Here is a 24,580-nt window from a genome sequence, read left to right as displayed (position 1 = left end):
GGCTAAAACATCAGGGGCGACAAGTGCTATGACCATTTACATTCGCTCTACACGTTGTTCCCCATTTTTGTTTTAAAGACTTGTTCTTAAACGCTATTAGTCGAAAAAAAAAAAAAGGGAACATGTAAATATAAGTACTGATTTGTATTTTTTGTGCGTTCATGCAGTTTGAATGCTCGCTCGCGATTTTGCATAGTCGCGGCCGAACGCACACAAAAATAAGAATCAATCCTTTAATGAAATTGTCATTTAAGATGTTAAAACACGTATACATTCGTGTTTTTTTTTTTTAAATTCTGTCGACATTGAGTATTTACTTATTAGTTCTATACACCATTGTTTCTTATTTACACAATCGTTCATGTTTCTATTTTCTATATATGTGTGTAAAAGTCTTTCCAAACCAGTGTTTTCAGATTCAGAATAAATATTGCAGTCCGCCATCTAGAAAAAGGAATGTTTTGATAAAAAGATGTATTACGGGACAAGCCAGTTAAGCGTTAAAAACTAGTGTTAATAAACTTACCTCATATTTAACGACGCGTTAACGTACGCTCTGTACTAATCAGGTTAAAAGCGTTATATTGTATGCTTTCAGGTGGTTCATAAATATTTATCAGTGAAATTGACTTGATTTTTGACTGTTTTAAAACTGTGAATTAAGATTTAGATATGTAAATGTTTTTAAAAATGAAAAATTCCTTTTTCGGAGTTGTCTCCCTTGTTCTTTAGTCATTCTTCAATTGAAGTTACTCCCCTTGTGGTAACGTAACTAAAGCCCCATTGATAATTAATAATTAACTATTTATAATATTAGTAACTTTGAATAGAACATTTTTACTATACATATTTTAGAGGTCTGCTACAAACAAAATACAGAAACGAATACGTTGACGAGACTTGGTTGTCAAGAAACATCATTGAAATTTAACTAATTTACATACTTTTTTTAATTGAAGAATATAATCGGCAAACACAGCACTAACAATCTGTAATGTAGACGAAAAGTAAAAATAATTTTAACACCTAGACACAAAAGCCTACCATTTTTTATTAGGTGCGATAATCGTCATTCTTCCAAAAGAGCTCGTTCACGGGTAAATGTCATTATATGATTAATCCGGAAGGTAAGACAAGCTGATCGGAACACGCATATATTTATGTCCATTAGTTTACTTCATGCACACCAAATGTTTCACAATAATTCGAACATTTATTTATGATTAACAGCATCAGCAATCAATGCAAATTAAGCCTTTAACAAAGCAAAACAAATGTTCCGGTCATCAAAATTCGCCATTCCCAAGTCTCTTAGGTCGATCACTCTTAAAAGAAACGCCAATACAAAAGATTCAAACAGCAGTGACAGTGACAAGTTAAAACGTGTTTACTTGCACGTATATAACCAGGAGACACTTCGAAACATGAATGTTTTATTTTTATTCCAAAAAGTTTGGTATTAACACGGATTGCGAGTTTGTCTATGGCTCACTTAATAAAATATTAATTTATTGATTGCAATCACTTTTTCAAGCTTTGTGCCCAAATTGCATAAAAACTGTGTTGTTCAAAGAGCAGATTGTATTGTTCATGTTCATTGTTCGGTATGTGTGTATTTATAAAATGGAATGCTTTAAAAATGACAAATGCTTAAACCTACGTCGGAGGCATAAAATGAATTATCACCGAAATCTCATATTTATATTAAACATGCCACTCGTTAAAATATAACTTTAGACGCTCACTGAATGAAATAAAATCGACATGTCACTGATATAAACAAGTATTCTCTAAACACTTAACGGATTTTTTTGAGCGAATGACACCTGGTATATAACTTCAAATACTTGTACACACCCCTATAAGTTTCATTACTCTGGCTAACATATCTTTGTACATCCACGTGTCACAAAAGTGCATGCTTTAAATGCTAAGTTTAACATTATCAAGGGCCATGACTCGGCACTCATAGGGTGACATAACACACACACTAAAGATACCCAGCTGCGTTATAGTCCAAAAAGGTGTATCTACGCCTGCTAATATAAATTTGGAGATACGTGTAGCATATATACTGAAGAAGCAACCCATTCCTAATTCACATTGACTACTTTCTTCATTATGGCAAAAATTGAACATGTATACATCTTGTAAGGTACATGAACATACTAGCGAAAGTTTTACTTCGTTTAGATTTTGCTGAAACGGTTTTTGCTAATTATTAGTGCACAGTGTCATGTTATTATCTGGACCAAACCCCTATAATTACCTGCAATATTTTGTAACATATGTGTTAACACTTTATATTAAAACTTTGTTTAAAAAGGAACAATTTAGGTTGATGCCAATAAAATTATTTATGCACTTTAATGTTTAACTCATAAATGATCAAAACAAAAACAGCCATATGATTTGTGTACAGATAATAACAAATTAGCGTATTTTAGCGCTTTTTCAATTTGGGCATGTGTGGCCATGCAGCCAATTTTCTTTGCATCAACCTATATTGTAGCGCTTAAAAACTGTGGTTTACGTAACTCAATGATTTATAGTGCTTGTATATACCGCTTAAGAAGAACTTTCGTGGCATCCGATGGATTATTTTCATTTTTTCATTTCTACATCTGACTCTTTCTAGTATTGAAACAAGGTCGAGTCTGAAAGAAAGAAAGAAATAGTTAACATTAGTTTTAATAATTACAATCGTCAATGCTAACTTACTTAACTCCGTGCCTTGAAACACGGGTCAATTGTCTGGCATAAATAGACGCATGGTGTGAGGGGGAAGGGTAACACTTTGTATGAAAAGTAAGCCCGAGAGAAAAATATTTCTCCCACCTCAGATAAGTAGATCCAATAATTTAACCATGCTATAAATTCTTATCTTGCCTAAGGGCGCGTATGGAACGTCCTTTTAATGGTCACCACATTGTATTTACCTCCCTTATAAAAGACTGTTGTCTGTAGCATCATGGAAACATTTTCTTGTGACAATATATAGAAGGCTAATTAATTATTTTCTCGCTTCAAATGTCACCATAAAACAGTTTTCATGCACCTTTTCAGAAATAATGATTCACTCTCCTTAGAAATATTTAGAGACCGATTTGACTATTAACATCATTTGAATCACTGCGCGCATATATATGACAACCACGAATTATCGCATATTCATGCGCATTTATTTTCGCTAAGCACAAAAGAGTTCCAGCTAAAAATAATTTTTTACTTACTTTTGTTAAACTGAGGAGGGAGAAAAAGCATCTACCATAGCCGCTCGTTTAAGATTATAAGTATCTTCCATGGCCGAGAGTGAAAGATGAAAGTGACGCAATATTTCTTGAAAGGTGTGAGAAAAATGTTGTATGGCGACATATGAAGCGAGAAATAGTTAACTAGCTTTCTAAATATTGCCACAAGACAAAGTTCCTATTACGACAGACTTCTACAAGGGAAGTAATAACAGTGCGGCGACCATTAAAAAGGAGTTCCATACGGGCATTTTATCTTCGCCCGTGGACAAGATAATAATTTCTAGCCTGGTTAAATTATTGGATCTACTTATCTGTGGTGGGAGAAAAGTTCATCCCGACCTTCGCGCAGGGTGTTTTGCGGAAACTTGGTAAACCTCGTTTCCCCAAAACACCATACGCTTGGATTGGGGTCTTACACTCTCGGCCAAGGATTATACTTATAAACAACCATTAAAGTAATGCAAGCCGGATTCACCGGAAAATCTCCTTTACTACAGCTATTTTACTCTTAAAATTAATTTGTATTCATTTTTAATGTTTTATTGTTTTAACTCCTTAGTGACCGCCTCAATATTTACAAGAAAAACACGTTGTATATAAAGACGCATACTTCTTTACGTTAAAATACCATTTATCAGATATTCTTTGTAAATTTGATGTTGCTTTATATGACAGATAAAAGAGAATGTGTAATTAAGCATGAGACAGAGGACAAATAATTTGCCGTATCCTATTAGTACTTAACAACACAATCACAGTTACAGAGCTTTCCCTCAACTACAAGATACTATCAATATATTTTATATTACAAACAACAAGTTTTTGAACGTTTTTACTCACTGTGCAACGTTTTTTTTATTTCATTTATTTTTTAATTCGTCTGATTGTTATCATAATACTTATCATACAGACACATTAAATTAAAAACGTTGTGATCCGAACAAAAGGAGGTAATTAATATCATGAGTATCCAGTGGACTAGTAATCTTCAGTTGTCGAATACGGCGATACTGTTATTTTTTTATTCCTTGATTTGTAATCCGTTCAATTAATAAAACAATAAAACAGCCCTGCTTCATCGTGTTTAAATGGCAGTGTGTTTTTTTATGAAATTGATTCAAAAGATACTTACTTGTCATGCATTTCACCAATTTCGTTCTTCAATGTTTCTATGAAGAACGTACTCTCTTCATGCCTGACCAAGACAATCAGCCAGTCCTTGTGGACTTTGAACACGTCACTGTCGCTCTACGAAATGATCAACGTACATATATATGTCAACTCCTATGTCATGTTGTTCATATTGTTCACATGGGTTGTAGAGATAATAAACGAAAAGGGGCAGACAAGCTAACTATTTTAGTGGTCAAAGATAGCTCATTGGTAGCTAAAATGTCTAAATTTATTGTAAGGAATCTACTATATGAATGTATTTGAAGAGCGTTTAATCAAAGCACTATTGAAAACACATGATAAGAATCTTATGCATCATATAACCTAAATAGGTATTATTACAATATGTGGAGATACAAAAATAGTCACAAGAGTCAAACACCTAGAAATGATTTAACATTATTACTGTGCTATTTTGGTCGGCACATTGACTTGAACAAACACGCATCCCATCAAAACCATCACAAACTTAAAAACCTAGTGCCTAGTAAAACCAACCTATGAAGTGTGAAGATTATAAGTGTCTTCCATGGCCGATAGTGTAAGATGAGTTCATTTGGACCCGATCGTAGGATGTTTTGCGGAAACGAGGTTTGAGGCCATGGAAGATACTTATATTCTAGCATGGTTAAATTATTGAATCTACTTATCTGAAGTGGGAGAAAATTCATTCTAGTATGTCTTGTTTTGTTTTTTTTTTGAAATCTACTGAATCATAGTTACAAAACAAAAACAAAAAACAAATCAGTTAAAATGGATTACTGCAATTACTTAATTAAACGAAAGGGGCGACACTAAACATGTATTTGGGACAATTGATACAGTTAATGTACACTTGTACAACACAATCATGTACACTTGATAGTTGAAACAGGAATAAAAAATGTATTAAAGAGCGAAGTCTTAAATATCAAAAGTTAACAATCCAGTAGCGTAGTAAGAACACTAAAGTCAGCCATTTTTGAAAACCTTAAGAAAAACTGTAATGACTTGTCGGACAATTTTCTTATGCTAGTTCAAGGGATTGAACTATTTGTTTAAAATATAAATTATGACAAAAGTCTTGTACGGATATGACATTGAGTTTCTTTTTATTGTCAGTTTAGACAGAGACATTTCAGTGCTATGATTATAATTACGGCATAATTCGATTTGTTTTATTTTTACAGTGTTCCTTTTTGTACATGTACCTAATGTAAAACTAGTTCTTTTTACAAAATTGATTACGTACCAAACTTTTTTTTGACCTTTCTGGTACAAATCGAGAATCAAAATCTTCGGCTTGTTTTCCAGCTTCGCATTGATGCCCGGAAGGTTGTTGTCAATATCTACCAGTGTACTGATACTTTCCTCGTCCCGATCCGGTTTTCCTTCATAGCAAATATTGTAATAATTGCCGTACGAGGAAACTATGCAAATGAAGCAATCGGTGTTGTCTGTTTTTGTTAATTCAGACTCTATCTGATATTTGCAGGATTTGCCCGGATAAGTCCCCATCATGTGATGCTGTTTCTTGAATGCTGGTTTACATGGAGCAAACATATCTGTAAATAAAAGCGTTGCACTTAAACTTATTATCTGTAAAAATACATAAATATATCAAATTGTATGACAACCAGGCTACTTTCAAAAGCAACTGGAATTCGTTGGCTTAACAGTTGGCGAAATTACACATCATTTTCTGGAATGTTAATCATATTTTGTCAACTGTTGGTCATTTAAATCCTTTTTAGACTTTGCAACGTAGTAAATACAAACTTTTATCAACATTGTCCAAAATGAAGACACTGCTCTGTTAAGGAAAGATATTTTTCAAAAGACTATATGGTTAAACAATTAAACATAAAAAAACCGTAATGTCCAACTTTTTCTTTTCTTCGTTTTCAGGCATAAAATATAAACATCGACATCCTATGCAAAGTTCATAATGATTGAATACACACAATTAAAACAATTGCTTATTAAGGACCACATGAGATACACTGATCTTTTCCTAAGTATTATAACTGGTTAACGACTAAGATAAGATAAGTTGTGTTCTGTTCCGTTTATTATAAAACTAACAATGACAGATATTATTAGAACATCATTAAGTTTTAAAATTCGAAGCTTCATTTATAAGAATTGCCACAAAGAATGACTGTTACCTGTCAATCACGTACGTTTTGGTGAGTACACCACCAACTGTTTCTTATAAGGGCAAACAAAAATGTGATGCCACCGAATATGTAAACGACCACATCCATATGGATTTGTTTCACAGTTTACATAAGTGTTAAGTCATCGTTGCTGTGATGCCATCGAATATGTAAACGACCACATCCATATGGATTTGTTTCACAGTTTACATCAGTGTTAAGTCATCGTTGCTATCAAATGAGTTTGTTAACGCCTTCAAACTCTATGTTAAGACAAAAGAGCACTGAGTGGTAACTCTTTGAAACGAGAACGCAACAAAAATCGTATCCTAACATTAAATACCTAGGGCGATTATTGATTCACGATCAGTAGAAATGAGTTTGAAATTATAGAATAGTATTTTTAATTATTATCTTGGTATACAATTGGTAAAAATTGGAATTATATTGAAAGCACTTTACTGATGCTTGTTTTTGACAAAATAACATGCAAGCACTCGTGAAAGGAATTGAAAGGCATGCCTTATTCAGTTCAGAATATAACATAAATTATGTAAAGCTCTGGCTTAATTTTGTTATATGAACAAGAAAAAAGTGTATCACATACTTTCTATCATGGCTTTTAACGATTTGGGTGCTTGCTCGAAATTGCATATCCACACGAGTTTGCCTACAATATAAAATTTACTATCAAATAAAATATAGTATAATAAGGTATATGATAACAGCAAATATTTAATCTAAAATAAATAGTGTAGTATGAAAAATCTAGTTAATACATATACTTGCAACTCCACTTGTACGGGTTTTATAGCCACCTGTTCGCGTTTATCCAGGCGCAGGGCATAATTTGGTTGGATGCAAACATTAGGTGAGAAAAGCATTCGGTTGCAAACAAATATCATATTTCCATGTATAATTGTTTCGAGTTGTATTTGCATGCGACCAAAACAATCTGAGCGCTAATGAACAAAATTCATCTCTAAAATAATTATCATGAAACATGAAAACATTGTAGTTAATGAAATATGCACAATGCGAACATATGTTGTCATTAATCAATACTTAATTAGTAATTAAAAGAATGAAAATTATAATGGCTTAATTATTTGTTATATTCTCGTGTAAAAGTTATCGTGTTACAAAAGCTTTCATGCTGATGTTTCTTGCATCAATACAATTATTCCGAAGTTCTGAGGAAAAGTCATTCAATTTGCTGAAATCGATCAAGTCTATCAATCCCTTTATTTATCACATTATTATATGACATGGTAGTACCATAATAAAATATTGTGTTTCCATAATTAATTGTATTATGTAAACTGTTTGGGGAATTAAACTGATAGCCTAAATACAAAAACATTGTCACTTTTATGTAAGGCATAATTATGAATTATGCAGTATCAAATAAGTCGATGAACAAGGTGTACCTAAACATCATATTGATTATAATGTTAAATTACAAGTTGTGTTGAATGATAATAATAAACACATTCCTACAACTAACTGCATAAAATGCATAACAAAATGTTTAAATCACGGTTTAAATTTAATTACATTTCTTTTTCTTCTAAACAGGTCTCGATTTTTACTCACATCCTGCTTAACTGCTATTAAGTTTCATGTGAAAACATACAGTAGCAAAGTTTTCTGAGAATTCTCAATAATAATATCAAACAATTTAGACATCATATGTATCACTATTGCAAACAACCGTGGGTTCATGGAATCGATGTATGAATGTATTGATAATGATGATTCTTATACCGATACTTGTTTATTAAAGGTTTTTGGAACTAACTCATATAATAGTATAATACTATTTTGTATATTTCCTTCGACATTGAATAAGACATCAACGGGCCATCATTAGTAACACGGTAAGTGTGTCACAATTATTCAATTGCAGATAGGCTAGATTTGTTTATTTTTTTATGCCATTGCGTTTGTTAACAACGGGATGCTGAGGTAAAACATTCACACGGAAACTACAAGTTTAACCTGAGTTAAGTGCACAAGAGACATTTTCAAACCAATTGCCGGGACACCTCAAAATGGAATGCAATTACATATTGAAATTTTATTGCTTCAAATACAATTTTAGTCATAAAATAACACATACTATCCTTAATTTGACTCAAAATTTGTATTGAACTGCTATATAATACAATACAGAATAATAAACTTATCAAAGGTATACAACTTTATAACAATGAAATAAAACAATTTCCTTTTGCTGGCGATGCTACATAAACTTCTAGATTTTCGATAAACATTGCCCATAACAAAGGTGAGCACATTTCTCCCTGCTTCAAGCCGGTAGCTATATCAAAGAAATCGTAGAAAAGGTTGCAGAATCGTACCTGTACTCGTATATTTTCATACATGTTTTTAATAAATCTAAACAGTTTGCCCCGTAAACCAAGTTTTTTTTATAAATCTTCCACAGACAATTTCTATATACACTGTCAAAACATTTGGGCATATAAATAAAGGCTGCATATAGGCGTTTTCCTTTAAACAATGTTATGGAACAATTCCAACATAAAGGTTAGTGAACAAAGTGTATACTATCATAAATTGTATACAAAAGGTATCATATTTGTCCAACATATCTTTGATTACAGATCAAAGGAATTATATAGATTTGTAGAGATAAAACATATTGATACCATAGACAACTCTGATTTCCTAGACTTACAAACACAGATACCTTTATCAATACAAGTTCACAAATTCCAGCTTATGCCAATTCTGTTTAGAATATAAAAAGAGACAATGGCACATTTTTTTTGGTATTTAAGACTTGTACAAAATTTGTAAAACAATTTTAATAACCTATTATTGTCAATAAATATCCCAATTTGTCAAAATATTAAAAACAAAAGTTTTTTTTATTTTTTTCAAAAATCAAATTTTAGTCGTCCTATCATTTTCTTGGTTGTGTTGTTGAAATCTTTTATATACTTTATGAAGTTAAGAGATATTACTTCAATGTTTACAGCTTTCCAAATCTACGTAGGATTGCGATACAAAATCGAACATGAAATTGCATTGATTTCATGAATGACATATTAACAGTCCACGAGCAAAAATGGCATGTATTGAAATAAAAATTACATTTATTATAAGCAACACCCCCTTTTATAGTCTTTTTTTTTCCTTTCCACTTTTTCGTATTCTTTAAATGCTTTATTCAATTGTTAATATTTGTTTATTTTTTTAAGTTTACAATTGATCTCTCCTATTTGTGTTTTCTTTTCTTTTTTATCAGTTTGTTAAACAATATAAAAATGTATATTATTTTCTGCATGGGCACCATTCTCACTTCTTAAATAAACATTACATAATAAACATCGTTTGTTTTATACTACGTATGTATGTGATTAATTGTGTTGTGTTATGCGAAATTATTTTATTCGGCACAATATAAAGTTACAACCAGCCATACACAGTTAATGGACGGTCGTAAACTTGCGCACGTATCTTAATGCTATGATGTTATTTTATGTTATAAGTAATTAATCGGTTAAAACTGACCTTGCTGAATATTGCTGTATTTCTCACTGAAATAAGATCATAGGAATGTATTTGTATTTGATTAACTAAAATAATACCATGTGAAGAATATATATATATATATTTTTAAATTTCCTTGATACTGACGCGTGTTTCATTCTATTCAAAAGTAAAAAAAGCCGTTTACAATTAGGACAACGACGAATGCTTTGCATACTTACTATTCCTTAATCCTAGGAGGAATCTCATGCGGCACTGGAATCAAAACAATGGCATTATAAATTATAAATAAAGAAGAATATCAAGTGAAAAACTGTCACATGTTAGAATAATAATTGTCCGTTTGATGACAGGTTTTCTAGCGATAAAATTGTATTTATTTTAACAGCACAATACTATTTAAATGAAAGCGATCACAAGATGCAAGCATAACCGAGCATTTTACGATTGTTAATAAGCATAACAATATGACCGATGGAATGGAAAAATGACGCTTTTTTCAAGTAATATTCCACCCGAACAATCTTAAAAACCTATTATTGTCAATAAATATCCCAATTTATCTAAATATTAAAAACAAAAGTTTTTTTTTGTTTTTTTCAAAAATCGACTTTTAGTCGTCCTATCAATTTCTTGATTGTGTTGTTGAAATATTTTATATACTTTATGAAGTTAGGAAATATTACTTCAACGTTTACAGCTTTCAAAATCTACGTAGGATTGCGATACAAAGTCGAACATGAAATTGCATTGATTTCATGAATGACATATTAACAGTCCACGAGCAAAAATGGCATGTATTGAAAGAAAAATTACATTGAAGCAACACCCCCTTTTATAGTATTTTTTTTTCTTTCCACTTTTTCGTATTCTATAAATGCTCTATTTAATTGTTAATATTTTTTTTTTTAAGTTAAACATTGATCTCTCCTTTTGGTGTTTTCTTTTCTTTTTTATCAGTTTGTTAAACAATATAAAAATGTATATTATTTTCTGCATGGGCACCATTCTCACTTCTTAAATAAACATTACATAATTAACATCGTTTGTTTTATATTACGTATGTGTGTGATTAATTGTGTTGTGTAATGAGAATTTTTTTTTATTCGGCACAATATAAAGTTACAACCAGCCATACACAGTTTTTGGATGGTCGTAAACTTGCGCACGTATCTTAATGCTATGATGTTATTTTATGTTATAAGTAAGTAATCGGTTAAAACTAACCTTGCTGAATACTGCTGTATTTCACACTGAAATAAAATCATAGGAATGTATTTGGTTTTTACAAACTAAAATAATACCATGTGAATTATACAATTTTTTTTTAAATTTTCTATACACTGACGCGTGTTTCATTCTATTAAAAAGTAAAAAAAAACGCCGTTTACAATTAGGACAACGACGATTGCTTTGCATACTTACTTTTCCTTAATCCTAGGAGGAATCTTATGTGGCCCTGGAATGATAACAATGGCTTTATAAGTTATAAATGAAGAAGAATATCAAGTGAAAATACTATTTAAATGAAAGCGATCACAAGATGCAAGCATAACCGAGCATTTTACGATTGTTTATAAGCATAACGATATGACCGATGGAATGGAAAAATGACGTTTTTTTCAAGAAATATACCACCCAAAGATTGGTACAAAAGCGCCAAGGATCGAAAGCTAGAGTCAGAGGCCGTATTACATAAATGAGCATTGCAACTTGCAACTTCCGTATCAAGTTAATGACGAAAATGTTGAACGGGTTATGAAGCCCGTTTTCTCCGAAAAAGAACCAGACAAGATAAAAGCAAATAAAGATGCTAATATAAGATATGTGTTTTGCTCAACATTTGTTAGTTGATTGACTACAATTTGATTTGCATTATTGTGAACAAATTGTATTATTTTATAAAAAACTACTAACACCTTCTTGATGACTATTCTCATTACATTTACCCCAGTCGTCAAATTAAATGGCTATGGATAAACTAAAGGCAGAACGACATTGTATTGTTTATTTGTGCCGGATTCACAGTTTATAGATACTATCAGCCCTAGTTCGCGGCAAATTATGACCCCAACGTCACTATTTGAACAAACAGTTTTATATCATAGACGTTCAGCTACTTAACCAAATATGTTTCATATTATCTGTGAACAGACAAAAATATTTCGTTTCTCTTGTATAATAAAAATACTATAGAAAGGTATGCCAAAGGGCGGCCGATCCATCCACCTCAACAACTGTTTGAGTTGAGCAAACATTGAAAATAGCTCCTAGCGGATGCTACATAACAAACATGTTAGATATTATGTGGCTTTTGTTTGATATAAAGGACCTTCGAACTTTCTAAACGATAAGGCAAAGTTGTTCATAAACATATTAATGCTATTCCGTAACAGAACATTCAGAACGAAACAAGCCACTGTTTATAAATATCACTACGTATATATTTATATGTGTTTCTCTGTTGTCTGTTTTTATTTATGTTATAGCGTACTTATATATGCAATATGTTGTTTTTTGTAACAAAAAGGGTAAATCCATAGTGTTCCAAAACTAGCACAACTCGTAAATGGGAATGAGGACATTTTGACGAGCAGATTACCCGTTGTGGAACATTATTCAATTTTATTTTTTTTAATTTTGAATATTACTGTATAACTGTGTTTAATTATGGCAAGAAAAACAACAATTTATATTGTTTTCACTCCGGTGCTTTATATTTAACTAGACACGATTTCATGGTATCGCATAGTTCATCTTAGTAAAAAAAGTAATAAGCGCATACACACCTGGTTCACTAACAGCAGTCCTCGAGGATGTTTTTGTAATTACCTATTCCATCAGACTAAAAACAAAAACACAATTAATATCAATCATTTCGAATTATATTGTTTTGATAAATGTACTTGTGCATATGGTGTTTGAGTTGGGTTGAAGGATCGGTAAACATTTGCGTACACTTGATTTAACTTGAAACACACATACACACACGCACGCACGCAAGCAAGCACGCACACACGCACACACTGCACACACACGGTTAATAATTTTACTAACGTTTCTTCTGTTATTTTGTGGAAAATAAAATATGTTGATTATGTATTCATATCTATAGCGATGCTGCATCATGTGTTACTTGTCAAATGGAATAATTAATTAAGTCCTTCCTACGGTTTATAGCACAGAGAAATGTAAATAATTGAAAGGAAAACTCTCAACAAATACAATTACACTTACATTGCTTTGATATAACAAAAATGCTAAAATATTCGAATTGTTGTCTTCTGTTCACTATTAGTTTTAACGACTTTTTCGTTGATGTAGGCTAGAATAGAATTTCGGCAATCGTTCTGCCTACAATAATAACAATTGACATCTTTATTCATACTTTTATTCATTGTTGAACTTGTTTGCATGTATTGTGTGTAATTACATAAAATAAAAGGACAAACAACTCAACACCAACAATAAAAATTGATATCTTTATACAATGTTAAATTTGTTTGCATGTATCAAGATGAAATAAAAAGACAAAAAAAACTCAAAACTATATAATTCGCCGTAATTCTTTGTCGTTTTTTTTCTGGTCATTTTTGACGTTTTCACTATCATTTTAACATTTCAAATTTGAGTATTGATTTGAGCCTTAATGAATCGTTTGTTTCTTTTGAGAGTGAAGATTAAAAAAACGTTTTATTAATCTCATATCGTTTTTGACGTTAGATGATTGTATGCTTAAACATAAGCAGTGCATTGTAAAGAAAATAAATAAAGTCGTTCCTTAGTACGCTTTAAGATAACACACTCGCACTCTAACATTGCATTTTAAACCGTTTTTTCCCGTGTTAGTTACCTTCAGAAAAGGGCTGCATATTTCATCGATAAAACAAAAATCATTGCATAAAAAATCTTGCAGCTGTTTTAGCGTAACGGTATGTTTTATTATGAGGCTGTTACTCCCCTTTGAAAATTTGGCGATTTGGTTAAACCTTTTATATTTGCTTATGATTAATAGTTTTCTAAACGAAAGGCAATGGCAGATATACTATAAATAAAGCCTAGAAATAATTAAAGCCAAAACTTGATTCGATCATAATCATATAAATGTGTTGTTATAGTGCGTCCTTCCGTTCAAAGTGCGTTCCTATTTGTACTGCATGGTAACCTTAAACAACTGGATTATTGATCCTCTGTTGGCAACAAAGTAATAACAATACTAATAAATTTTGTACAAACCTGCAATTGACATACACATGTTTTAATATGATACAGATAAATAAGTGTCCAGTGATAAAGAAAAAATATTTATTGTGCAGTATACAAACACGTCATTCTTTCCGATATTTCTGCAATAGCTTTTATACTACAGTATAGTGTGTTGTTTGAGGAATTTGTGCGTTTATTCCATGTTTCTGGGTTTGTATGTGTTCGTTTTGCTGTTCGTTTTGCTGTTCTGTGCTATTGGCACTAACCCTGTGCCTTTGAATGAGGTTTATATTTTGACTCCTGGTCTTGTCTCTGTACTAATTTATATAATTATTGAAGAAAAGAAAATAAGTCATACAATTAATCAAAATTTATAGCAATATATCTTGATACAGGTCTAAGGTATTGTAAAATATATCGGGATTCGTATCGCATATTGTTATACCCCTTGAAACAGATAAAATAATAGTAAAAACAATCCTATAGTTATATGTCGTTTATCATAGTGTATTTGCATGGCATTGGTTAAAATGTTTAATACTTACACCACAACTTCCAAATTTACTAAACTGCTTTTCGGCAAATCCAATTAACGTAACATCTTCGGATGCGTATTATTGTTTATAATAATTTGACCCTTTACTTAAGTTATTTAATACCAACTTTTGTTCTACAAATAGAAACATTGATCTTGACATTGATCCGAGGGGCCTCAAACGCATTTCCATGAAAAGTATCGATACACTCTTCCTATGTACCAAGTTTGGTCACTATATGTCAAATCTTGCTAAATAAATCGATTTATAAGGTGTCTTTGACGCTGCCCTCTCACCAGCCCAACCACGCAATTAATTCTAATAACTATCTATCCCTTTTTAAAAATCTGGCTAATTATGCAAAAGTATTCCTGTCAAAACAAAATAAATAAGAAATAAAAATATAAAATAAAAGAAGAAGTAAATCAAGGGCCAGCATTTGTATTCGGGGTGAAGATGGAGTTATGCAATCTTATTGTAAGATGGTCGTCACTAATTGTGCAAAGCATTAAGTCAATTAAATGAAGGGTACTCAAGTTTTTATTAAAATTCCCTACTTTCCTTAAAACTATAACCTGCCCTTAAACATTATATAACCTGCCCATAAACATTTACCAAACGTCGTAGGTCAATCAGGGGTCATAAATTGTAATTAGGGAAATATGGAGTTACGTTAGCTCATTTTGAGATGGTAATGAACGATTGTGTGAAGTATTAAGTGAATCAAATTATTTATATAGAACTTATTAATAAAAATCCCAACTTGCCCCAAAAAAAATCTGTTTCTGGGTCAAATTGAGGCCATTTTTGTATAAAGGATACTATGGGGTTATCTAACCTCATTGTATGATAGTCCTGAACAACTGTAAAAAGTATTAAGTGAATTGAATGATGTTTTTTTAAGAAAAGTGAAAATTTAAAATTGCCCTATAACTTTAACCAGGCTCCGACGCAGGCGCATTCTGGCCCTCTTGTAACTCAAGGGTTTAATCAAGGGAAATGAACTGTTATTTAAATGAACACATATTAGTTCAAATGGCCTTGTTACTTTATAGATATTATTCTGCCCTAGTTCAATTTTTTATCAGTATCAGCCCTCCATATCAGTCAATTATTCCATGCTAAATGTAAATCGTCAATCGTAATTGTCATTTTTCATCATCACCTTAGGTCGGCTGATGTTAAATACCGATCTATAGTCATATTTCACCGCAAATGTTGTGGGACAATTTAAAACATAACTTTCTGGAAACATAATTAATCAAATTTCATGAGTCCGATCAGTTCAGAACATATTCCAGTGAAAGAAAAGTATCGGGAATAGAGTACCTGTTGCAACCGAAAAGGTAGGTATACAAGCAATGTGCCGCATTTGAAAACATTTCAAGAATAACAATGCAAATCTTATGTTCTTTCAATGAACTATTTAATATATCGTTCTGATTAACAGATATCCAATGATGGTGGTTCAAATATTGTTTTTAGTACAGAATTCTGAAGATGACGACCTTTTATACGCCTGTTTTTTTTATCAAAGTGAGTGTCGATTGCTGTTTAGATATTGGTAACTGTTCAAGAATGGTGTAAAACACAACTAATTTAAGGATTGCTTATAATTTGTTTTGATTTTTCTTTCTTATTTAATTGTTTAATTTAGAAACTTTATCGACGATTTAACGGAAATTGACGTTTTCTAAAGTAGAAATAGACATCAAATAACCGGTGATCACTGTTACATCTTATTCATTGCTTTGCAAACTGATTTAACAATTTATGGATAACCAATACCTGAGACATTTGCAAAAAGCTAGGTTCTAAATGACCTGAATGTCATACTCTAAGACTTTGATTACTCAATATTTATTTATAGTTCTATCCGATAGTATAAGAATGTTCGAAAATCATAAAAAAGTCCAAAACACACTCCAGTAATAAGTTTACGATGCACACTGAACGAATATTGGCCGTTTATCATACGAACCACTACCATTTTACTAAGCAAATTATACTAGCGTTGTCTAATCTGAACTGATATTAAGCATGCCTTGTTGTAAAACATAATTATATTGATTCATTAATTTCATTGGACATCTGTTTGTTTGTGCCTTATACAGGAGGAGTGTTATCAGGTATGCTTGTTGTTTGAAAGTTATTACTAATTACTTTATAATTGCGATTAATATTGTCATATTTCTACAATCGTAGGCAAAACGCAGTTTCTATGTATTACTTTAAATGATCTACACGGCTTCCACTTGAAAATAGAACAGGTAAACCAAAAACTGACTTGAATTGAATTAGCGTAAAGTCATAAAGCCGTATACCCTTATGCCAAAAAAGCAGACTTGAATGTGCTTTTTCTGTTTAATATTTCAATGAAGTATCATATCGAATACCTTTGGTATCAACTGCCTCAAACGCATTCCTAAGATCCGGTATCAGTATAAGTCAAACGTTTGATAAAAGCCAGTCAGGCTGAGCAATGCGAATGTGTTTGGTATGCCATAAAATACAATAATAAAATATTTGTCTAAGTCATTAACTAAATTACTACTTCTTTAAATACGATTAAAGAAACATCTTAACCTACGCAAATATCTTGATGCGAGATTAGCCAACGAACCGTCATTGAAATATCACAACTGCTAATTAGGAATTAAAAATGTTCGATGTCATGTCAAATTGTCACAAATATTTTAAAGAAATGACGTTATCATCCTCAATTTGTTTTTAACTTCTAAATAAGTTAATTGCATCTTTTGTCTATTTATTTTTTCCCTGTGTGTTTTTTTTTTAATATATGCTTGTTTTTTTGTTCTTTTGAGATCTGACAAGAGGAAAAGCGGTTACTAATTCCAATGTCAGTAGAATGTTTTGTTTTGTCATCCAACTCCTGCATCGTTTATGATTGCGTGTTTTCCACTCGTGTTCGACATAAATTAAGAGCTGAAAACGTTCTAGATTACATAATGTTTTCATTTTGTTTCGAATTTGATACCTATCATAAACGCGCAGATGTTGCATACTAAAGAAAGATTTTTGGCAGTTAAGTTATATATTCCTGGTTGATTTCGCTCCGTATTAAGTTTTTAAGAAGTCATTTATAATATTATTTATTTTCGTTTATAGACAAAATATATTTGCAAATACACGTTATTTGTTGTTGTTTTTCATCGTTATTGTGTATCATTTCTTGAGTTATATACGATTTTGATGAATTAGTGTAAATAGTTTTGCCGAAATGATAGTGGCTATGTTGTCTGTATGCATTGTATAATGCTAAGTCGCATTGAAAGAAATTATACTGTCAATGAGTGTTTGTCTGTATACAGGTCTCGTGGACAAGACAACAGCAGCTGTTGAAAATGATGGACTTTAACCACATTTCCACTGGTTAAAACAACATCAAACATATGACATAATTGATGGCAACTGCGCTGATATTCGACTCGATCAGCCAATCAGAAACAAGGTGTTTATACGAGCTGCCACTCAATTTTATTCTCACTGTAGTTAGGAGTTGATAATAGGATGAATTTTTGAGTTACTGTGCCGGTTTTAAGGTGTTGATAATACGACCTTTAAACTTTGGTGATACTTCCATGGTAATATGGCATGGATCATACGAACTGTCAACTTCAAAACTTTTTCACTCGTGACAAGGCGTGGTATATACGGACTGCCAACTTCCTAAATTTTTCACACGTGAAATGGCGTGCAATATACGGACTGCCAACTTCCGAAATTGTTCACACGTGAAATGGCGTGCAATATACAGACTGCCATTTTCTGAAATTGTTCACACGTGACGAGGCGTGGTATATACGGACTGCCAACCTCCGAAATTGTTCACACGTGAAATGGCGTGCAATATACGGACTGCCAACTTCCGAAATTCTTCACACGTGACGAGGCGTGGTATATACGGACTGCCAATTTCAGAGTTTCTTCACTGGTGACAAGACGAGGGATATACGGACTGCCAACTGTCGGGTTTCTTTACTGGTGGCAAGGCGAGGGATATGCGAACTGCAAACTTCCAACATTATTCAATGTTGACAAGGCTAAGATTACCCGAACTGCCATCTTCTGAACCACTTCACTGGTGAAAAGGGGTGGGTGATACAAACAGCCAACTTTAAACTACCTTCAATGTCGACAATGCGAAAGAACCCGAACTGCCATCTTCCGAGCCTCTTCACTAGTGCCGCTGCGTGGGTGATACGAACTGCCATCTCCGAGATTGTTCACTAATGATATTGTGTGGATAATAATGACTAGAAACTTCAAAGCTTCTGTACTAGTGACAAGGCATGTGCGATACGGACTGCCAACTTCCAAGCTCCACTTTTAACAGGAGGCGGGTGAAATGAACTGCCAATTTCCGAGCTCCTTGACTACAACAATGTGTGGGTGATGCGAACTGCAAACTTCCGAGCCTCCCCACTAGTCACAAGTCATGGATGATACGAATTGCCAACTACCGAGAATCTTCACAAGTGACAAGGCGTGGGATAAATGGACTGCCAACTTCCGAGATTCTTCACTGCCGACAAGGCGTGATTGATACGAACTGCCAACTTCCGAGCTTCTACACACGTGTCAAGGCGTGGATGATACGAACTGCCAACTACCGAGCCTCTTGAAACGAGAAAAGCTGTGGGAAAAACGGACTGCCATCTTCCGAGATGTTTCACTTATGACAAGGCGTGGGATGTACGAACTGCCACTTTCCGAGATTCTTAACTGGTGCCAAGGCGCGGATGAAACGAATTACCAATTCTGAGCTTATTCGGTGGTGAAAATGCTTAAGTGATACGAACTGCCAACTTCCGAAGTTCTTTACAGGTGACAAGGCGTGGATGATACGAACTGCAAACTTCCAAACTTCTGTACTGGTAACAAGGCATGTGTGATACGGACTGCCAAATTTGACTTTCAACAAGGCGTGGATGAAACGAACTGCCAATTTCCAAGCTTCTTCACCGTCGAGAAGGCGTGGATGATACGAGCAGCCAACTTCCAAGCTTCTTAACCGTCGACAAGGCGTCGACGATACAAACTGCCAACTTCTGAGCTACTTTACTGGTGATAAGGCGTGGATGATACGATCTGCTAACTTCCAAACTTCTTCACTGGTGAAAAGGCATGGATGATTTGGACTGCCAACTTCAAACTATCTTCACTGGTAGCATGGCGTGGGTGATATGAACTGCCTAGTCCCGAACTTCTTCACTTTCGACAAAGCGTGGATGTTACAACCCTTCCGAGCGTCTTCACTATCTACAAGGCGTGGATGATACGAACTGCCAACTTCCAAGTTTCAATAGTGCCAAAGTGTTTGTGACATGAACCGCCAACAACCGAGCTACTTCACTGGTAACAAGGTGAGGATACTACGAACTGCAAACATTCACGCTACTTAAATGGTGTTAAGTAATGCGTAGGTAAATCGAGTGTCAATTTTCCAAGTTCAATCAATGGTGATAAGGTTAAGATTATACGAAGAGACAAATCTCGACTTAATTCATTGATGATAAGTTGAAAATACTACGATTTTGTGAGCTTCCAATTTCAATCACTTTTGGAAAAATACTAACTGCAAATCCCCTAGCTACATTCCACAAGTGATTAGGCGTTTATAATTTGAAATTTCAAATTCCGATGTGCTTGCCTGGTGTTAGGACGCAGATTTTACGAAACGAAAACTTCATTTTAGAATAAGTTTAGAACAATAACAACATTTTCCTTCCTTACTTTAATTCAAAATTACTATTTTGATTGGTGAGGCTGTAAAACGTCTGGATGTGAACAGAAGTATGACGATCAATAAATTGTCAACGCACTTAAAAACATTCTTGTTCATGGACAATGCTTAGTAAAGATATATAAACAAGTTCAGTTTTCTGTCTACCAGTTCGTATATTACTTGCATGTGTTTATTTTTTTTTAACCTGATGGTGCATCATGAAAAAATAAGATATGATTTTATAATTACATATTGAAAAAACTATACGCCATTATTCTGTTTAAAGATTGGAGCTAAATGGTGTTTCTAAATTCAACTGTACACAAAGTATTTCTACAAAATTTATCCTAGATAAATATGTAATAATTTGAAACTCTCTAATATTGCGATTGCGTTCTTTGTTTTCACTTCACCTGCAAGACTCAGTTTTTTTCCTCAAAATGTTCAATTAATTATGGATCCCAAAAATACGTTCCAGATTGGATGAATTCACATTTTTTTTCGAATCACACTCTTAAATGATACATTAGCAAATCCACATACATATTCGTAAGAGTTTCTATGAGTTGAAAGCATGTATGCAAAAAGCTTTCAGATATTTTTGATAAGCCTATTAGCCAACTTTTTAGTTATTTATAAACAAAAATAAAACAAATATTCTGTTGAATCTTTAAAATAAAACAATGAAAAAAACAAACTTACGAATAATCCTCTAAGATCCTCTACATTATGTGAAAGCCGATCAACATTTGATCGCACTTAGTGTTTGCAACTGTATGCATAAACGAAACAGGATATATTTTAATATAACCTGCATTTAGCTATACAACGGACCAGGTATATATGAAAATACCCTTGAAAATAGTCTTTTGAAATGACATTCCAATGATATTATTTGGTTCATGTGCGAAAACGATCAATATAGGCCATCAAATATAAACATATGCTTTCGATATTAGAAAAAAAGTGAATTAATTGGTTTAGTTCTCTGTAGTCAGTGAAAACTGATTAAAAAATCAACAATATAATGTCCAATCTTGCCTAAATGTACTTGATTTGTCCGCTTTGCCAAAATGTTCTTACTTCGTTTGCTTTGCCCAAATCTCCTTGCTTTGTCCGCTTTGCCAAAATGTACTTGCTTTGTCCGCTTTGCCAATATGTACTTGTTTTGTCCGCTTTGTCAAAATGTACTTGCTTTGTCCGCTTTGCCAAAATGTACTTGCTTTGTCCGCTTTGTCAAAATGTACTTGCTTTGTCCGCTTTGTCAATATGTACTTGCTTTGTCCGCTTTGCCAATATGTACTTGCTTTGACCGCTTTGTCAATATGTACTTGCTTTGTCCGCTTTGCCAATATGTACTTGCTTTGTCCGCTTTGCCAATATGTACTTGCTTTGTCCGCTTTGTCAAAATGTACTTGCTTTGTCCGCTTTGTCAATATGAACTTGCTTTGTCCGCTTTGTCAAATTGAACTTGCATTGTCCGCTTAGCCAATATGTACTTGCTTTGACCGCTTTGTCAATATGTACTTGCTTTTACGCTTTGTCAATTTGTACTTGCTTTGTCCGCTTTTCTGAAATGTCCTTGGTTTGTCCGCTTTGCAAAAATGTTCTTGCGCTTTCTTCTTTGCCCAAATGTCCTTGCTTAATCCTGTTAAACGAAATATCCTTGTTTTGTCCGCTTTGCCAAAATGTATTTGCTGTGTCCTCTTTGCCAAAATGTTCTTGCTGTGTCCGCTTTGCCAAAATGTACTTGCTGTGTCCTCTTTGCCAATTTTTTCTTGCTTTGCTCGCTTTGTCAAAATGTACTTGCTATGTCTACTATGCAAAAATGTACTTGCTTTTTCTGCTTTGTCAAAATGAACTTTCTTTGTCCGCTTTTCAAAAATGTTCTTGCTCTTTCTTCTCTGCCAAAATGGCATTGCTTCATCCGGTTAAACGAAATGTCCTTGTCTTGTCCGCTTTATCAAAATGTACTTGTTTTGTCCGCTTTGCCAAAATGTACTTGCTGTGTCCGCTTTGCCAAAATGTACTTGCTGTGTCCTCTTTGCCAAAATGTACTTGCTGTGTCCTCTTTGTCAATATTTTCTTGCTATGTCTGCTTTGCCAAAATGTACTTGCTGTGTCCTCTTTGCCAAAATGTTCTTGCTTTGTTCGCTTTGTCAAAATGTACTTGCTTTGTCTGCTTTGCTAGAATGTACTTGCTTTGTCTGCTTTGTCAAAATGAACTTTCTTTGTCCGCTTTGCCAAAATGTACCAACTTTGTCCGCTTTGCCAACACGTACTTGCTTTGTCCGCTTTGCCATTTTTTTTGCTTTGTCCGCTTTGCGAAAATGTACTTGTATTGTGCGCTTAGACAAAATGTCCTTGATTTGTCCTCTTTTCCAAAATGCACTTGCTTTTTTCGCTTTGCCAAATTGTCTGCAATGTCCAATCTCAACAGACATATCCATCACTTACGACAAAATAAATCAACCCGCCGCAGCAGATTTCATTTGTTTGGCGAACAGTCATGTACATACATCGGAACTTCATATGAATGCCTTTGTGATTGTTATTTATCGCTGAAGTGAATATCGTCGTTTCAAGTGTTTTATGCAAGAAAAGCTTAATGCGGCATAATTCAACGGCCAACTACGTACAAACTTCTCATTTGGTTTTCAGATGTAAATAGCTCGTCGTTTTATGCAAGCGTGTCCAATCGATTTTATATGTCACCCCGTAGTTGTCCTTGGTTTTCGTTAATACATCCCCTGTTCAAACTGCCCCGTAAATACGTCTCAGGTAGAACACTCGCAAGCTGTAGTACATACTCAAATACACTCGAACTAATGTCGTGGTGGAAATTCCCGCACTCCGTATCGCACCAAGCCGTATGTTATATGTCCGTTGTCGTGTGTTTTTGTAATTAGTCACCAACATGTTTTGGCCATGAAAACAGGCGATACCATGTAGCAATACACAGATATGTGTATAGCTGTTGAACGATAAAGCACGACTGAATTGCGAGATTTGTACAACTTCTTTGTCGTTAAGAACGTTTAAGAATTATTATTTTTTTGTGTCTTTTCAAACATACAATACGACAATATTAGTTTTCCTTCGTTTGACATAAACCTTAAATATTAACCTTTTGCTCCTCAGGATAAAATCGCCGCGACTCAGAGGTTGACACAGGAATCTCAGAAAACTAATAATGATAGCACTAAAGAGCTTCATTAGATTAGCCGCATGATAACCAGATATTTCCTCAAACTGCTATAAATCTTTGTACGATTTGTTTGAATACAACTCGTGTCGGTTACAATATCCAAGTCGCACGGCCCTTTATGGATTGAGCTGTTTAAACTATAGTTTCGCGTACATCAATGCGTTCTTCAAATACATATTACAATTGAGTAAATGCAGTTTTTATTATAATTATGTACATTTATTCATCAAAAATCTCTCGCTTAACTTGAATGTGTATGTAAATAGAACGCGTAATGGTTGCAGTTTAACTTATGATACTGCATGCTTGTTATTGCCAACATGCTACACAAAAGAGTACAACACTGTCCCGTCACCCATCGGCTGCACTCGATTGTATTAATTGTATTGATTGGGTTTTGGCTGCAGTTACAGTTACTATAACTTAATACATATGTTACTATACATAGTAACAAATTTGAACAGGAAATAGCGAATAATTACATGACTCATCGATTATCAGTATTGCGGCCCAGGCCGACTTTCGATTCTTTTTTTGCGACCCGTAGAACGTTCGCACGCGAATTCAATTTTCGTCTTAAAATCAATTTTGGCTACTGCAAAATAATGTCTTGACTAAATAAATACAATTTTATTGATCTGCTTGAACATATTTATTATTAAAATTCTAAAGGGAGGGAAACGCGAACTCAGTTTATGAAGATATGCTAAGAAAATAAGAACATTGGCCCTCGTGCTCATAATGACCTTCGACTACGTCAGGACAATTATATCTCAACGGCCCGGCTATGCCATGAA

The 24,580-nt window shown here is 33.4% G+C and overlaps 1 protein-coding gene across 4 annotated transcripts in view; it reads right to left on the bottom strand.

Moving 5' to 3' along the window:
- The window catches only part of LOC128222935 (uncharacterized), a 43,428-nt gene extending 22,084 nt beyond the window's left edge, over window positions 1–21,344 (bottom strand). For 2 of the 4 annotated variants that reach the window (XM_052932119.1, XM_052932122.1), the window contains exons 1-10: window positions 21,278–21,344; window positions 12,874–12,929; window positions 11,510–11,543; window positions 11,312–11,337; window positions 10,306–10,339; window positions 10,106–10,131; window positions 7,173–7,235; window positions 5,659–5,971; window positions 4,387–4,502; window positions 2,566–2,657 (exon numbers count right to left, since the gene is read on the bottom strand). In XM_052932119.1, coding sequence (XP_052788079.1) covers window positions 2,566–2,657; window positions 4,387–4,397 — 103 coding nt within the window. In that variant the 5' untranslated portion in view covers window positions 4,398–4,502; window positions 5,659–5,971; window positions 7,173–7,235; ... (4 more) ...; window positions 12,874–12,929; window positions 21,278–21,344. Of the gene's footprint in view, window positions 1–944; window positions 991–2,565; window positions 2,658–4,386; window positions 4,503–5,658; window positions 5,972–7,172; window positions 7,236–10,105; window positions 10,132–10,305; window positions 10,340–11,311; window positions 11,338–11,509; window positions 11,544–12,873; window positions 12,930–21,277 lie in introns of those variants that run through there. The other 2 variants (XM_052932120.1, XM_052932123.1) reach the window with 2 other exon arrangements.
- Window positions 21,345–24,580: the final 3,236 nt, after the last annotated feature.

This window comes from Mya arenaria, chromosome 17, assembly GCF_026914265.1.
Source record: "Mya arenaria isolate MELC-2E11 chromosome 17, ASM2691426v1".
Classification (NCBI taxonomy): Eukaryota; Metazoa; Mollusca; class Bivalvia; order Myida; family Myidae; genus Mya; species Mya arenaria.
This window is presented reverse-complemented; position numbering and strand designations above follow the sequence as displayed.